Consider the following 15,886-nt stretch of genomic DNA (forward strand, 5'->3'; position numbering starts at 1 on the left):
AGCGGTATAGGTTCTTGTCAGTGGATAATGCAACAGTCATGTCTTTTTCTCCATCTCCTCATTGGGCCTGCTCAGATGCAACTCAGTAAGCCTCTACACTGATTTACCGATCTCTCTGACTGTTGAAATTCTTAGAACACACCGGTCCTATAGTTTTCTATACGTCCCCAGGACAGTGATAGTGCATACATGGGGAATAGCAGTTAGCAGTAACATTTGGTCCTGTGGGGGAAGGGCACAAGTGAGCGTGGTCTCTAGAGCCCCATAGACCACAGGGCCCCCCAGAGGGTCCACCAGATGAGTCCTGTGTGTGTGTGTGTGTGTGTGTGTGTGTGTGTGTGTGTGTGTGTGTGTGTGTGTGTGTGTGTGTGTGTGTGTGTGTGTGTGCGAGTGTGTGCGAGAGAGAGCGAGAGAGAGAGAGAGAGAGAGAGAGGTGGGGGATTGGGGCCAGGGCCGAGCGAGGCAGGAGGCGCGGGTGGTATAGGGTGTTTGCTGTTGGTCGGGGCCATGTGGCTGACCTCTTGACATCCACACGCCTGCCTGGCTCCTCCTCTCCACAAAAAGGCCCCCCTGTTGCCCCTGAACCCCCTCATACTGACCCCCTCCACCCCCACACACCCAACCCACGCGCCGTCTGTCCCTGTCCCCTGACAGGCGTGAGCGAGATGGAGCAAGAACCCCTACAGCCACCCTCCCTCCTATCCCCTCCCCCTCTCCTCCTAATTCCCTGACAGTGACCCTGAGCATCCCTCTCCTCCCCTGCCTCGGCCCCTGTCAGAGCCCCGCGCTGCCCAAAGACAGATACATCATCTGCCGAGAGGCCCCCCACTCCCATTAGCACTGATAGACTGGGGACCCTCACAGCCTGCTGGCTGAGGTATATAGAGATGGGCTGGGGGGGGGGGGACTAGGACCCCTGGCAAGAGGAGTGATGATGGGGTATTACTGTTAAAAACACTGTTTACGTGGACTCTTTTCATGTATTATGTGGATGAGGTGTGAATGCGGATGGTGAGTGTGCATGAAAGCAGTTTTATATCTGTCATCTTCCAGTATTTCCATCTCCTCTTTTTATATAAATCTTGTGGGGATGCAATGAACTTGAACCATATGCTTGGCATCATAGACTTTGAACAGTGAGCAGTGTTTTGCTGTGTTTGAGAGTTTCAGAGTTACAGACTGTCCGGGCTCTTACCATGCTAGAAGCAGGCAATATTGAGTATATGTAATACAATTTAATCTAAGGTAGTTGAAAGGTGAGAGCTTATGTGCTGCTGTTATGAGAAAATATAGTGTGATGATGATGAGTGAAGCACCACAGCAGGCCTACAGCAGTCACTCAGCCCCTCCTCAGAATCAGCAGGTTAGTGCTGCCACCATGTGGCGGTCTTTAGCTACTGCAATTTCCTCAAAGCCCTGTTAATCTTATCCAACAGATTCTCAAACGAAACTGAATTTCTGGTCCAAATTTCAAACACATACACATATCTGCCTACATAGGCGACAGTAAAGAAGTGAGAGTAAGAAATTGGAAAATTAGAGAGAAAGAGCGTAAGGTGAGTGAAGGCGGGCGGCAGGCTATTTCTCATTGTATGACTAGTAGTTTCCAGCAGCCACCCAAGCACTTTCCAACTGCGACACTTTCACCCGTTCTTTCCTTTTCCTCTTTCGGCTTGCTGTTTTCTCTTCTTCTGCCCAGCCTCTCAATTTCTTTCTCCCACTCCGTTCTGAAACCACCTCTCCCTCCTTCTGAGACCTTGAACTTGATACTGACCCTAATACAGTTTGTGGTACATTTTCACAACTCTAAGCACAAAAATCTACACAGATCATCAAAATGGCTCATGTTTCAAAACTAAGCAGTTTCAATTGACTGAGTACAACAAACTAATTCACAAAGGCAATTGTTCACTGCACCAAATCACTCTTTTAATTTGTATACATATTTAATCAACAGTGCCTTCATAAAGTATTCAGACCTGTTGACGTTTTCCACATTTTCTTACATTACAGCCTTATTCTACAATGGATTCAATTGTTTTCCCGCTCATCAATCTACACACAATACCCCATAATGACAAAGCAAAAACAGGTTAAGAATTTTTTTTGCAAATGTATTAAAAATAAACATAGACTTGCCTAGTTAAATAAAGGTTCAATAAAAAACTAATAAATTATAAAACAACTGAAATATCACATTTACATAAGTATTCAGACCCTTTACTCAGTACTTTGTTGAAGCACCTTTGGCAGCAATTACAGCCTCAAGTGTTCTTGGGTATGACGCTACACGCTTGGCACACCTGTATTTGGGGAGTTTCTCCCATTCTTCTCTGCAGATCCTATCAAGCTCTCTCGGGTTGGATGGAGAGCGTCGCTATTTTCAGGTCTCTCAAGAGATCTTCGATCAGGTTCAAGTCCGGGCTCTGGCTGGGCCACTCAAGGACATTCAGAGACTTGTCCCGAAGCCACTCCTGCGGTGTCTTGGTTGTGTGCTTAGGGTCGTTGTCGTGTTGGAAGGTGAACCTTCGTGCCCAGTCTGAGGTCCTGAGCGCTCTGAAGCAGGTTTTCATCAAGGATCTCTCTGTACTTTGCTCCGTTCATCTTTCCCTCGATCCTGACTAGTCTCCCAGTCCCCTCTGTTAAAAAACACCCCCACAGCATGATGCTGCCCCCACCATGCTTCATCATAGGGATGGTGCGAGGTTTCCTACAGACGTGATGCTTGGCATTCAGGCCAAAGAGTTCAATCTTGGTTTCATCAGACCAGAGAATTTTGTTTCTCATAGTCAGAGTCCTTTAGGTGCCTTTTGGCAAACTCCAAGCGGGCTGTGATGTGCCTTTTACTGAGGAGTGTCTTCCCTCTGGCCACTCTACCATAAAGGCCTGATTGGTGGAGTGCTGCACCATTTAACAATGATGGAGGCCACTGTGTTCTTGGGGACCTTCAATGCTGCAGATTTTTTTTGCATCCTTCACCAAATCTGTCCCAGCTAGCAATGAGAATTTGGCGCAGAAGCGGCCCTCTTCCAAGGGTGCGGAACTGATTGAATCGTCTACTGGAATTCAGCCGACTTTGCCAGCATCTTACCAGAATCCCCCAGAAGCGGCCTGATGCAAATTTAAATAAATGTATACAAAATTACCGATTTAGTCATTTTAAATATTACTATTATACATTTTATACATACAAATTATACCCATTCACAAAAAAAATACATTTTGTGTCGGAGGAAACACCATACACCTGGTGACCGTGTCAGTGTGCATGCGCCTAGCCCGCCACAGGAGTCGCTACAGCGCGATTGGTCCTGATCCCCTGTGCTTGCTGGGATGCCTGTTTTTGCTTTGTCATTGTGTGTAGAGTGATGACGCAAAAAAATATTGAATCCATTTTAGAACAAGGCTGTAATGTAACAAAATGTGGAAAAAGGGAAGGGGTCTGAATACTTTCCGAATTCAATGTAAGTAACCTCATACGGAAAAAGATTGCAGTCAGAGTTTAGTATAACTGCAGTACACTATAGTCTAACTGTTGTTAGAATACAGTATAACTGCAGTACACTATAGTCTAACTGTAGTTAGACTACAGTATAACTGCAGTACACTATAGTCTAACTGTAGTTAGAATACAGAATAACTGCAGTACACTATAGTCTAACTGTAGTTAGAATATAGTATAACTGCAGTACACTATAGCCTAACTGTAGTTAGAATACAGCATAACTGCAGTACACTATAGTCTAACTGTAGTTAGAATACAGTATAACTGCAGTACACTATAGCCTAACTGTAGTTAGAATACAGCATAACTGCAGTACACTATAGTCTAACTGTAGTTAGAATACAGTATAACTGCAGTACACTATAGGCTAACTGTAGTTAAAATACAGTATAACTGCAGTACACTATAGGCTAACTGTAGTTAAAATACAGTATAACTGCAGTAGGCTGCAAATACTGTGTCCAAAATAACACACTTCTTCCCTGCAGTAATATTGCAGTATAAATGCAGTTAAAGTGCAGTTATTCTGTACACTGCAGTTATTCTGCAATTACTGCGTCGAAAAATACCACAGTCGATACCACAGTTACAGTTTCAAAATGGCAATCTTTTTTTGTGGCGCCTGCTTTAAATTTGTTATAGGATTTTCTTGACATTTCTTTACTATGGAATGAACTATCCCTTAATCAAACTGCTCGAAACAGATTACTGCTGAACACAAAGGATGTAGTGCCTCGTTAACGTGTGTAGTTTGATAGCTGCTGAACACTGTATCAATTTGACATCAATATATGTTGGAAGGTACAACCAAATCATGTATGGACGTGGCAGTAAATACGACATCCTCATTCTCCGTCAGCCAGTGTGCTTCAATAGTACAAAGTGGAAAGAGTCACTCTCTATGATGCTACAATTTGGAATTACAGTGTAGTGTAAAATGCACTGCAGAAATACCTGCTTTGTATATAATAATATTTTCATTACCTGAATTTCATTGATATATTGTAAGCTGATGAATTTCATTGATATATTGTAAGCTGATGAATTTCATTGATATATTGTAAGCTGATGAATTTCATTGATATATTGTAAGCTGATGAATTTCATTGATATATTGTAAGCTGATGAATTTCATTGATATATTGTAAGCTGATGAATTTCATTGATATATTGTAAGCTGATGAATTTCATTGATATATTGTAAGCTGATGAATTTCATTGATATATTGTAAGCTGATGAATTTCATTGATATATTGTAAGCTGATGAATTTCATTGATATATTGTAAGCTGATGAATTTCATTGATATATTGTAAGCTGATGAATTTCATTGATATATTGTAAGCTGATGAATTTCATTGATATATTGTAAGCTGATGAATTTCAAGCAGAGAGACAGGCGATACTGTGTCAGAAAATCACGTAGAAAAGCTGATCTTGTAAAATGGCATACAACACCGTGATCCATTTTTACAGTAGCTTTTACAATACCCCTATTTCTGATTATTTGCCCTACGTATGTACCGTATAAGGATAATGAAACTGCTAGACTGACAGATTTCTCAACATGCTTACAACCTGCCCTTGGATAGAAATTATTATTCTTTTAAATGTCAAGTTATAGTCAAGAACTGTATGGGAAATTTTATTTACCATCTACTACTCTTTCTATTGCAATTCAAAAAGAGCAATTTTGAAATGTGTATCTTGTGTTTTTTTGCTATTGGATTAAATGGTCAATTCAAAAGGCACTCGCACATCTGAGCTATCTTTGTTGCAGGTGCATGGTAACAGTTGAATAAGATGAGGAAGAAGAAGGAACCCCTACACTGCTCTTGATAGTATCACTGCTCTTTAATAAGCTTTTACGTATCGGCCTCAAAGACTTTCTCAGAGTTTAATAAAGAGCAGTGGAACTAGCAAGAACGATGTGCGGGTTTCTTCTCATTTAAATGGTAGTTAAAATGACTAAATGGGGAGCCTGTGTGCTCATGCTATTTCACAGAAAACTGATTTTGCATGAATGACTCACGGGTGAAAGATGTGTGAAACCCTCCATGAATGACTCAAGGGTGAAAGATGTGTGAAACCCTCCATGAATGACTCAAGGGTGAAAGATGTGTGAAACCCTCCATGAATGACTCAAGGGTGAAAGATGTGTGAAACCCTCCATGAATGACTCAAGGGTGAAAGATGTGTGAAACCCTCCATGAATGACTCAAGGGTGAAAGATGTGTGAAACCCTCCATGAATGACTCAAGGGTGAAAGATGCGTGAAACCCTCCATGAATGCACAATCAAAGGTTCTGGACATAAGAACAGCTACTTCTAGCATTACAAGTGCTATCAGTTTAGAGTTTTGTGTATTAGAGTTCTGGCAATATACCACTTACATCCGAACAATGTGCCCTCCTCCTCCCCTTCCGGTCCCCCCTCAAAACACAACCTGCATTGTCATATTTCTTCCAATATCCCCCTCTCTTTCTAGTGTTCTTTCCTTCGCTCATGCACTACCTATGTTAAAGGATGTGGGGGGAGGAGGAAGGAGGTGTAAGAGGGGGAGGGTGAAAGGGTGGAGGCAGTCCTAGTGGGAGGAGGGAGGATTAAGAGTGAGGTGATAAGGTACTGCTCATCATCACCATCTTTTTAAACTCACATATTAGCATGTAGAATAGAGCTCAAACCTGACCCCCCAAGATACCTAATATTCACATGTAGGATTGATTTGTTTTCCCATTTGAATATTCAAGCTCAGCTATAGCCATATTCATATCCATAGATTTAAATGCAAAATTTGCCTGATTTGTGTGAGCTACATCTTAGGCCTCGCGTGAATGTGGAAAAAAGACCCAAAAAGGCAGGGAGGTCAGCACAGAATAATCCTTTTTGTGCTGTAAGATGGTGGCTATGGTGAACAATAATGTCTGATTCCCAGGTAAGTACTACGCTCTTCATCTTGTACCAATTACTGGTTAATGGTCTCTCCTGGGGTGGAGGCTTTGGGAGTTAATTAGCGTTGCCGTCAGTAACAAGCACAGCTAATTAGTGAACATCAAAACGAGCTCTGCCGTTCATAGTTGCAGTGAAATGTCAGTTTGTCTCTCCTGAGGAAGACCAAAGTGTGTGTGTGTGTGTGTGTGTGTGTGTGTGTGTGTGTGTGTGTGTGTGTGTATACGCACGTAAAGCATAGACTCATGTATGTACAGGCTACCAGGGTAACATTTCACAGCTACTTCTAGATGTGTATAACCATTGTTGGGCGTTGTGTATTTGGCAGTGTGTATTAGCATGTCTTTGTGATATTCTGTAACACCCCCTCTCTTTCTGGGGATTGAGGTAATACAATATGAAGACAAGTGACGGAAAGTCAAGTATGTCAAGTAGTAGGATATGCCATAACAATGAATCACAGCAGGTCAGAGGCAGGGCTTGACATTATGGTAAAAGCACAAATCAGGACTATGCTTTGGTCACATTCTCACAAAAGTAAATGAGCTATTAACAGGCAGCCATATACAGTAGTATGCCTATTGCCTACCTTTCACCTACAGATAGAGGAGGAATCAGAAAGTAGACCTACTGATTTTTATTTTATTTTGGTTGTTATCAGTACAATAAACATTTCAGAGTAGGCTCAATTTGCCCAACTGCCATAAATTGTTTCCACTTAAACATGGGGAGGAATCAGAGAGATCGATTTCAGGCTAGGCTACTGGAATTCTTTTGTAGTTTGATTATGTTTACTCAGAGCAGCACGCTCAACTTTTGCTTCATATAATTAATTATAAGTCTATTATAATTGCAATTAGAGCCATTGGAATTGTAACAAGGCTAAACCTGTGACTCACCATGGTGGTAGTGTTGAGAGTGGAAGAACGTAGACATCCAGAAAAAGCTCCTAGAAGTGGTAGGCCTACAGAGAATGAACGGGTGGGTGGATGATACTCAAAGTTTCGCTTATATGCATAGAGGCTTATTACTGTAGACAATCTATTTGACCTCCTCTTTAAGTAGTCTTTTTTTGGGTCCCGAAAATGTAATGAAACAGTGCGTTCACTTTAGGCTCCTTGTTTGGCCCAATAAATGGCAAGAAATTAATCAACGGGCTTGAGGATATCTGCAGGTATGCAAAATGAGTCGCGCAAATATACAACTATGACTTGATGTTAGGAAGGACATTACCATACCAAAGATTCCGATAACTACTTGTATTTTCTCATGAATGTCGACAACCCAGGTAACTCTTCAGTTGTATGATTGTTGTTCAAGTTGTTATGCTTTCGTAACAGCTAGGTTAAACGTTTGTCTACTCAAATGTAGATATTTAGATTAGAGGTAAAAACATCGAATGGAAAAGGTCGGATTTGTTTTCCATGACACTAACTAGGTTCATAAGGCCTGAAATAAATAATTATTTGAAACATAATTGCTGCAGCTGTTATAACATAGGTAGGCCTATTCTGCAATTAAAACAAGTGTAGATAGACTATTACTGAATCTTAGAAGACATGCATGCAAAAAAGCATAGCCTATTAGCTTGTTAAATGGCATCCGTTCCATCATCCTTAATTATTCAAATATTCATGAAAACGTGTTGTGTCATTCATTGTAGGTCAAACTAAACCTTTGTTTTTTTCATCTATATTCAAGACAAATTTTGAAATATGCTTTTGATTAAAACAAATTAAAATGTATTTAAAAAGGTAGACGGCTAATTTTGGAGCATACTACATTTCTGTTAAAAGCGTGCGTGTATGTTCTACAAAAAAATGACTTGTCGTAATCATTTGCCTAGACATACAATTAAATGATCGAGGTTTTTGACAGACATTCCCACATATCATATAGACCTATTCTATATGAAATTAGTTTAAGTTTTCCTATTTCCAATTATGGAAAACAAGTATTATTATAATTTGTATTGTGCCTTTATTATGTGTAATGTATTTGCAAATCTTGAACACCACTTTCACATTTATGTTTGACATGAAATCATTTATTTGTCCGATTCTGTAAAAACATATGACTGTTATTCATGCTGCAATTTACCTTCCAGAAAATCACATTCCGTTACCAACGCTGATTTTTATTACAAACAGATTAGTTGGATTTATGGTGGGGAGATTTGAATAGACTTGTCTGTGCCACCTAGCCTCGTGCCAGGTCTCCTAACCATTTCATTTGTGTTCATTAATCCAGTCGGCTGGAAATGTTGTTTTTGGCCTCTCTCTCTCTCGTCTTGGGTGCATAGCATGCGTTACTGCGTAAGACTGAACATGGCCCTGTGACACTCTTGACTCGGGAAGCCACTGTGTGAGCCAAGGAGAAGAGGAGATGGATGGAGGGAGGGAAGGGGGAAAAAAAGGACGAGGGAGATTTTCTCCCAGTGACTCTCTCATCTTCATCCCTCCATATACGCTGGGCTGGGGATGTTTTATATTTGTGTTATATTTGACCTGCCTCCCTCTCCCCTGCAGATATCAGGATGTCAAAACCAGCAGAGGATGAGAAGCCTGGGACAGACTTTCCAGGGGAGAGCACAGGTAACCATTTTGAGACTGCATTATGTGTTGCTTTAATATTATTTATCATCATTTTATATGAATGTTTGAATCAAAGTATGTTGTTTTGTACCTACATCTGTCTGTGTTCTCGTATTGATTGGTAAGAGTGGGCTAATCTGATGTATTGTGTTTGGATGTGTTTATATTTAAGTCATTTAGAGGATGCTCTTATCCAGAGCGACTTAGAGCCGCAATAAAGGTTAAGTGCCTTGCTCAATGGCACATCAACAGATTTTTCACCTAGTCAGCTTGAGGATTCGAACCAGCAACCTTTCGGTTACTGGCCTAATGCTCTTAACCGCAATAGGGTACCTGCCGCCCTATGACAGAAAACACCCACAATAACAGACCGCAAATCTTCTACTTTGATCACGTTTCTCACATTTTCCGAACAGAAAATGAGAATGTTTTAGTCAGCCTGTTTATATGACTTATGCACATGACACTATAGCTCCATATAGGTCACTGCTCAGAGTCATATCGTGGCACACCTATGTTTCTAAGTAGATTTAGCTGACAGCTAGGATGCGGAATGCTAGTAATTGACATTTGAAGTAACCTATTTCAAACTACAGCCTGAGGCATTTACAGTAGATCATTGCGGGGTTATTAGAATTCAATCTTGCACTTTTCATTTTCTCTCCTCTCTCTCTCTCATGTCACCCCATGTCTCTCTGTCTTTCTCTTTTTATCTCACCAGACTCCGAGAGGAACAGTCCCGATGCAAATGATCAGGTTTGTCATCTCAATTTAATTTCATTGAACGTAAAATGATGTTTGTTGTTGTTTATTTACTGCGATTTGTTTTTGATGTATTCTTGTTGTTTGCTCTAAGGTTGTAATATGATTATTTGAATAAGTGTATACAGTAGAACCTAAAAGACACAAAGGTCAGAGTTCGGGGAACCGGTCATCGAAAGGGCAATATTAAACCTGTGACATGTAGGCCTATTACATGCAAAAAAAAACTTCTGTAGTCTACAGAGAAACTGTAAATGCTGGTTAGATTTGCTAAAAACATATCTGATATTTACAGTATCTGACAAAATGATTTTCTATAAAAGGTTTGTGAAAGGTTTGTGAATTTGAAAGTGTTTACTGATATTCCAGTGTTCAGGACCACCTCAATTCCCCAAGTTGTCCTATCTCTAAGGTCCTAGAATGGTACTTTTTTTTTTGGATAGGTTTGAAAAAATGAAAATGATTAGGAGACGTGGATTAAACTGATGAGTTCTATCAACCTGGAATAGCAACTGTGTTAATGGCTTTGCACATGAGTAGATTTAAAGGTCTGTGTCCGTTGTCTGTTTAAAGAGTTTGTTGCCGTTCGTCTCCTCGCAGGTTCAGCCAATGAAAACGAGTCCCTTCAGTCTTTCTCCTTCCTTGAGCAACACCAAGGTGAGTGAATTAGTGCACTCACATGCGAGAGAGAGAGAGAGAGAGCGAGAGCGAGAGACAGTGTGTGCTTGTGTGTGTGAGTGGCTTATCTATTTAGACCCCACAGACATACCTCAGGTGCTGCATAGACGTTGGCCAATATGCAAATTAGGATGTTTGGGCCATTACGAATGCTGACACGCCCATCAACTCCTGAGAACTAGAGCGTAAGAACGAGCACAATTCACTTTATAAAGACATGCTGCAGAAGAGAGACGATAGACATTAATATATATCGAAATGAAGGGAGATGGAGAAAAAAGAGAGTTATGGGCAGATGGATGGATAGGAGCTTCCTCAGGTCAGGAATCATCAGACAACTTGGAATATTTTAAAATGATTTACACAACAGAGATCAACATGTTATGCATGGTAATATATTTCTTACTATATGTTGTGGGACCCCATTAGGGCCTAAAATGGAGATCCAATTCATATATCAAGAGTTAAGCGGGTTAAGACTCATTTACTGACGAGCAGGAGACTTGAAAAAAAATCGGTTGACTAATTTTATTTATTGCAGGTTACATTTTTTACTTTAACTTCTTTATTCAAAAGTACTCTTGATTTAGTTGTAGAGTATTGCGTGACTGGTGATACAGTATGCATAGAAAATCAGTTATGTACAGTTGAAGTTGGAAGTTTACATACACCTTAGCCAAATGCATTTAAACTCCGTTTTTCACAATTCCTGACATTTAATCGTAGTAAAAATTCCCTGTCTTAGGTCAGTTAGGATCACCACTTTATTTTAAGAATGTGAAATGTCAGAATAATAGTAGAGAGAATGATTTATTTCAGCTTTTATTTATTTTGTCACATTCCCAGTGGGTCAGAAATGTACATACACTCAATTAGTATTTGGTAGCATTGCCTTTAAATTGTTTAACTTGGACCAAACGTTTCGGGTAGCCTCCCATAAGCTTCCCACAATAAGTTTGGTGAATTTTGTCCCATTCCTCATAACAGAGCTGGTGTAACTGAGTCAGGTTTGTAGGCCTCCTTGCTCGCACACACTTTTTTAGTTCTGCCCACATATTTTCTATAGGATTGAGGTCAGGGCTTTGTGATGGCCACTCCAATACCTTGACTTTGTTGTCCTTAGGCCATTGTGCCACAACTTTGGAAGTATGCTTGGGGTCATCGTCCATTTGGAAGACCCATTTGCGACCAAGCTTTAACTTCCTGACTGATGTCTTGAGATGTTGCTTCAATATATCCACATAATTTTCCCGCCTCATGATGCCCTCTATTTTGTGAAGTGCACCAGTCCCTCCTGCAGCAAAGCACCCCCACATCATGATGCTGCCACCCCCGTGCTTCACGTCTGGGATGGTGTTCTTCGGCTTGCAAGCCGCCCCCTTTTTCCTCCACACATAACGATGGTCATTATGGCCAAACAGTTCTATTTTTGTTTCATCAGACCAGAGAACATTTCTCCAAAAAGTATGATCTTTGTCCCATGTGCAGTTCCAAACCGTAGTCTGACTTTTTTTATGGTGGTTTTGGAGCAGTGGCTTCTTCCTTGCTGAGCGGCCTTTCAGGTTATGGCGATTTAGGACTCGTTTTACTGTTGATATAGATACTTTTGTACCTGTTTCCTCCAGCATCTTCATAAGGTCCTTTGCTGTTGTTCTGGGATTGATTTGCACTTTTCGCACCAAAGCACGTTCATCTCCGGGAGACAGAATGCGTCTCCTTCCTGAGTGGTATGACGGCTGCGTGGTCCCATGGTGTTTATACTTGCGTACTATTGTTTGTACAGGTGAACATGGTACCTTCAGGCGTTTGGAAATTGCTTCCAAGGATGAACCAGACTTTTGTAGGTCTACAATTTTTTTCTGAGGACTTGGCTGATTTCTTTTGATTTTCCCATGATGTCAAGCAAAGAGGCACTGAGTTTGAAGGTAGGCCTGTAAATGCATCCACAGGTACACCTCCAATTGACTCAAATTATGTAAATTAGCCTATCAGAAGCTCCTAAAGCCATGACATCATTTTCTGGAATTTTCCGAGCTGTTTAAAGGCACAGTCAACTTAGTGTATGTAAACTTCTGACCCACTCGAATTGTGACACAGTGAATTATAGAAAAATAATCTGTCTGTAAACAGTTGTTGGAAAAATTACTTGTGTCATGCACAAAGTAGATGCCTAACCGACTTGCCAAAACTATAGTTTTGTTTTGTTAACAAGACATTTTTTGGAGTGGTTGAAAAACAAGTTTTAATGACTCCAACCTAAGTGTATGTAAACTTCCGACTTCAACTGTATGTAATTCAGTAAACAATTGTGGAAGTTGCTAATTGTCTTTGTCAAAAAAAAAAATTCAATGTTGGTTGTATGGTTCATACAGTATATAGATGATCCTCTGATATTAATCCATGTTTTATCTCATGAAACCACCCAAATCCTTTAGTTTTAGGCAAAAAATATAATTTTGCTCTAATCAGGTCATTTGCACCATATTTCTGTCCCATTTAAGGGACCCATGTTGGCAACTAGACTGAGGCCTGTGTACCAGATGCCAAAAAAACATGTATCTTCACGATTATTATTTTTGCATGTATTTACCTATATTTTCACCCTATTCAATGTTTTGATATAACTCCCCCTGCAGAGTAAAAGTGAGGCTGGCCCTGAGATGACCTCCACCCATGTGCCGCCTCCCTCCCAGCAGCAGACACCTCACCCTCACACACAACTCATGTTGGCAGGGAGTCAGCTGGCAGGGGTAAGCACTGGCACAGACACACTACCTGAATGTACACACTTAGACATTTCTTTCCAAAAGGGATTTTCGGTTATCCCCATAGGAGAACCTTTTTTGGTTCCAGGCAGAATACTTTTGGGTTCCATGTAGAACCCACAGTAGAAAGTAGAGGTCGACCGATTTTGATTTTTCAACGCCGATACCGATACCGATTATTGGAGGGCCAAAAAAAGCCGATACCGATTATTGGAGGACCCAAAAAAGCCGATACCGATTAGTCGGACAATTTTTTTTTTGTTTTTTTTTTGTAATAGTGACAATTACAACAATACTGAATTAACACTTATTTTAACTTAATATAATACATCGATAAAATCAATTTAGCCTCATATAAATAATGAAACATGTTCAATTTGGTTTAAATAATGCAAAAACAAAGTGTTGGAGAAGAAAGTAAAAGTGCAATAAGCTAACGTTTAAGTTCCTTGCTCAGAACATGAGAGCATATGAAAGCAGGTGGTTTCTTTTAACATGAGTCTTCAATATTCCCAGGTAAGAAGTTTTAGGTTGTAGTTATTATAGGAATTATAGGACTATTTCTCTCTATACAATTTGTACTTCACATACCTTTGACTATTGGATGTCATTATAGGCACTTTAGTATTACCAGTGTAACAGTATAGCTTCCGTACCTCTCCTTGCTCCTACCTGGACTCGAACCAGGAACACATCGACAACAGTCACCCTCGAAGCAGCGTTACCCATCGCTCCACAAAAGCCGTGGCCCTTGCAGAGCAAGGGGAACAACTACTCCAAGTCTCAGAGCGAGTGATGTTTGAAATGCTATTAGCGTGCGCTAACTAGCTAGCCATTTCACTTCGGTTACACCAGCCTCATCTCGGGAGTTGATAGGGCTGAAGTCATAAACAGTTCAATGCTTGAAGCATTGCGAAGAGCTGCTGGCATAACGCACTAAAGTGCTGTTTGAATGAATGCTTACGAGCCTGCTGGTGCCTACCACCACTCAGTCAGACTGCTCTATCAAATCATAGACTTAGTTGTAACGTAATAACACACAGAAATACGAGCCTTAGGTCATTAATATGGCAGAATCCGGAAACTATCATCTCGAAAACAAAACGTTTATTCTTTCAGTGAAATACAGAACCGTTCCGTATTATATCTAATGGGTGGCATCCATAAGTCTAAATATTCCTGTTACATTGTACAACCTTCAATGTTATGTCATAATTACGTAAAATTCTGGCAAATTAGTTCGCAACGAGCCAGGCGGCCCAAACTGTTGCAAATACCCTGACTGCGTGCAATGAACGCAAGAGAAGTGACACAATTTCACCTGGTTAATATTACCTGTTAACCTGGGTTTATTTTAGCTAAATATGCTGGTTTAAAAATATATACTTCTGTGTATTGATTTCAAGAAAGGCATTGATGTTTATGGTTAGGTACGTGCAACGATTGTACTTTTTCGCAAATGTGCTTTTGTTAAATCCTCCCCCGTTTGGCGAAGTTGGCTGTCTTTGTTAGGAAGAAATAGCCTTCACACAGTTCGCAACGAGCCAGGCGGCCCAAACTGCTGCATATACCCTGACTCTGTTGCAAGAGAAGTGACACATTTTCCCTAGTTAAAAGAAATTCATGTTAGCAGGCAATATTAACTAAATATGCAGGACTGTGTATTGCTTTTAAGAAAGGCATTGATGTTTATGGTTAGGTACACGTTGGAGCAACGGCAGTCCTTTTTCACGAATGCACACCGCATCGATTATATACAACGCAGGACACGCTAGATAAACTAGTAAAATCATCAACCATGTGTAGTTAACTAGTGATTATGATTGATTGATTGTTTTTTATAAGATACATTTAATGCTAGCTAGCCACTTACCGTTGGCTTCTTAATGCATTCGTGTAACAGGCAGTCTCCTCGTGGAGTGCAATGAGAGGCAGGTGGTTAGAGCGTTGGACTAGTTAACTGTAAGGTTGCAAGATTAAATCCCCGAGCTGACAAGCTGAAAATCTGTCGTTCTGCCCCTGAACAAGGCAGTTAACCCACCGTTCCTAGGCCGTCATTGAAAATAAGAATGTGTTCTTAACTGACTTGCCTAGTTAAATAAAGGTGTAAAAACAATAATAATAGTAAAAATAAAAAAAAATCTGCCAAATCGGTGTCCAAAATGACCGATTTCCGATTGTTATGAAAACTTGAAAATCGGCCCTAATTAATCGGCCATTCCGATTAATCGGTCGACCTCTAGTAGAAAGGCTTTTACATGGAACACAAAAGGGTTCTACATGGAACCAAAAAGGGTTCTTCAAAGGGTTCTTCTATGGGGACAGGCAAAGAACCATTTAAGGTTCTAGATAGCACATTTTTTTCTAAGAGTGTAGTGTGTAGGCGGTTAGGGTAGGCTTCTTCTGCTTCGCTCTTGCTTGCGTCTTACCAAGATTGGGGCGAAATCCATTTCAACTCAATTCTGTCGATTCAGATTTTCCTCATTCCTGAATTGACTGAATTCAAATGGAATTGATCCCACCTCTGCCTCTTCCTGCCTGCCGCAAACGCTGAGTGACACTATTTTCTACCTCTTTTGCTTTTCCCCCCTCCTCTCTTTGGGCAAACCCTACCCTTTCCTCCCCCTCCTCCT

At 40.6% G+C, this 15,886-nt stretch overlaps 1 protein-coding gene across 1 annotated transcript in view; it reads left to right on the plus strand.

Moving 5' to 3' along the window:
* The window catches only part of LOC139392163 (POU domain, class 2, transcription factor 2-like), a 45,962-nt gene that overhangs the window by 21,984 nt on the left and 8,092 nt on the right, over positions 1–15,886 (plus strand). The window contains exons 2-5 of the mRNA XM_071139935.1: positions 8,983–9,048; positions 9,770–9,804; positions 10,411–10,467; positions 13,125–13,238. Of these exons, the coding sequence (XP_070996036.1) occupies positions 8,983–9,048; positions 9,770–9,804; positions 10,411–10,467; positions 13,125–13,238 (272 nt within the window). The remainder of the gene's footprint in view (positions 1–8,982; positions 9,049–9,769; positions 9,805–10,410; positions 10,468–13,124; positions 13,239–15,886) is intronic.

Source organism: Oncorhynchus clarkii, chromosome 32, assembly GCF_045791955.1.
Source record: "Oncorhynchus clarkii lewisi isolate Uvic-CL-2024 chromosome 32, UVic_Ocla_1.0, whole genome shotgun sequence".
Classification (NCBI taxonomy): Eukaryota; Metazoa; Chordata; class Actinopteri; order Salmoniformes; family Salmonidae; genus Oncorhynchus; species Oncorhynchus clarkii.